General features: G+C 36.8%; 1 protein-coding gene across 1 annotated transcript in view; it reads right to left on the reverse strand.

Moving 5' to 3' along the window:
- Positions 1-1,046: 1,046 nt before the first annotated feature.
- The window catches only part of lrrc20 (leucine rich repeat containing 20), a 33,188-nt gene continuing 31,586 nt past the window's right edge, over positions 1,047-2,648 (reverse strand). The window contains exon 5 of the mRNA XM_081392562.1: positions 1,047-1,252. Within this exon, the coding sequence (XP_081248688.1) occupies positions 1,137-1,252 (116 nt within the window). The 3' untranslated portion in view covers positions 1,047-1,136. The remainder of the gene's footprint in view (positions 1,253-2,648) is intronic.

The raw sequence follows: 2,648 nt of genomic DNA on the forward strand, positions 1-2,648 counted from the left end.
AGCTCTTATTTAAAGCACTATTACATTAAGAATCAGAAACTTTATAATCTTCACTCTCAATGCTGAGGTGAAGTGTGTGTATTTATATTCAGAGCAGAACCACAGGTGCTTCATCGACGTACAAGATCCAGAGCTCGTGAGGCGGAAAAACAGCGTGTTGCAGTTTGAACTGTGATATGATAAACATCTCATATTGCTGCTTATGCTTGGATATCAAGGTGACAATATTTTTAGGTCCTTTTCTACTGCAGTCACTATGAGAGGTAAAATAATAAGAATACACAGCCATATATAACAAAATTATAAACGCAACACTTTTGTTTTTGCCCCCATTTTTCATGAGCTGAACTCAAAAGATCTAAGACCTATTTCTATGTACACAAAAGGCCTATTTCTCTCAAATATTGTTCACAAATCTGTCTAAATCTGTGTTAGTGAGCACTTCTCCTTTGCCGAGATAATCCATCCACCTCACAGGTGTGGCATATCAAGATGCTGATTAGACAGCATGATTATTGCACAGGTGTGCCTTAGGCTAGCCACAATATAAGGCCACTCTAAAATGTGCAGTTTTATCACACAGCACAATGCCATTTATTTTTCTATGTTCATATTTCTGTTCAGTAGGCTATGCTGTTTTATTAACTGCCCCTGTAACCTGATGCACCTACTGTGTTCTTGAATGTTGCTCAAAAGCATATAAATCAATGTAGTTAATATTAATGTACCTTTCATAAATAACAAAGACACATGGATACATATTGTGAACGTTGCCACAGAAACAAACCATCTCTGAGTCCGAAGGGGCAAGTCATAATTATGGTAATTTCGACACAACGTGAACACAGCCTTAAATATTTATAGAAAACTTAATGGTGTTCTTGAGTTCTAGAACTTTTTTGAATTTCTATTTTGAGTTGTGTTTAGAAGTATAATTTACCATCACAGACGGAATGAAAATGAAGCAGCATGTGTCCATCTGTCCAACACGACTGTACTCAAATAAGAGCAAAAGTTGTTTGCACAGTTTAATAAATATTTATTGAAAAATTCTGAGGCACAGCATGAGGTCCAGTGCATGAGAACAGAACGGCAGCGTCAGAAAGAGACGCTTCTCTTCTTTCTTTACCGTGTGATTATGTGAGGATCGTGAACTGATGCGGGAAAGACGAGGAGTCTGCCGTCAACGGGTTACATCTGGCATCCAGAGTCTTCAGTGAAGGCATCAGAGACAGCTTCTCAACCGGTAAATCTGTGTGTGTGTGTGTGAGAGAGAGAGAGAGAGAGAGAGAGAGACAGACAGACAGACAGAGAGACATAGAGAGAGACACAGAGAGAGAGAGAGACAGAGACAGAGAGAGAGAGACTTTGACTTTAAGATCACTTTATTTACAAAAACATTAAAGATCTAACATTTTTAGTAAAAAAAACCCTTTAAAACACAGCTAGAAGGAGAGCAATGGATTTTAATGGAGCAATCGGAGTCTCAAGACGTGAAACAGCATCTTAGAAACACAAACTCATTTCTAAAAAAATTCAACCTGTTGGGAAACACTCATTATTGTGTCACTAGTGAAGCAGAAATGTCCCGCTTTAGCTTTAAAAGATGAAACCCTCATGTTACTGAAGCTCTCGTGGAGCCTGAAGTGTTTATCAGCGAACCGTTGATGCGCTTCTTCTGCATTACTTTTCACTGTCGCCTATTGATGTCATGATGTTGCATTGAGATCGGCTGCACTCATGTGAGATTATGACGTTCTGAGATGCTCTCATCTTCTGTAGCCAAAGGATTATCACAAAGAAAATACATCGCCATGAAACCATAATTTAGCGTCTGGGTTTTATTTGTATTGAATCCTTTTTAGAAGTATTATGAAAGCCTTTGTGAATTGTTATGGAAATGGAGACATTCTGTTCCTGCTGTAAAACTGTAATGATGCTGAAAGTGCAGCTTTGATCACAGGAATAAATTACACTTTACTATATATTCACAAAGAAAACTCTATATGTGTGTATTATAATATTTCAATTTTCTACTGTTTTTTTGATGAAATAAATGCAGCTTTAGTGCAGCAGAAAAAATATGACCAATCCCATATTTTTTTATTTCTAATACACTGGATAAAATATGAAATCCTATTAGTTTGCTTCTAATTATCACAACATGGGTTCATTGTTGTGCAATTTTTCTGAGATTTTCCCTACAGCTGCTTCAAAATCCCTGATCTCAGACAGAAAGCTGTGGAAATCAGAAGTTGTTGTTTAATGCATCGATGTCTGTATCTGTCAATTATTCATATAAGCATATCTTTTTTTTAATATATCCAGAGGCATTGTCTGGGTTTGAATTTTGTTGACAATAATGAAATGAATTTCTCGTTCAGCATGTGCTCATGCACTTAATATCTCATGAGTATCTGTGATAAGACTGTGACATTTTCCATCTGATTGAAAGCATCGAGTGTCTCAGCGGTTCGGTCCGAAACTCTCGAAGCGCTTCACGTCTACAGATTAATTTCTCCAGATGTCTGAGAGAAACGCATTAACTTTCTGTCTGTTTGACGAGTTTAGTTGCTTTGAAAGCCTTAAAGTTTGCATAATGCATTATAAATCATAATATCTATAATATCGCATAATATCATTTCACA

This window comes from Scardinius erythrophthalmus (assembly GCF_964197995.2).
Source record: "Scardinius erythrophthalmus genome assembly, chromosome: 18".
NCBI lineage: Eukaryota > Metazoa > Chordata > Actinopteri > Cypriniformes > Leuciscidae > Scardinius > Scardinius erythrophthalmus.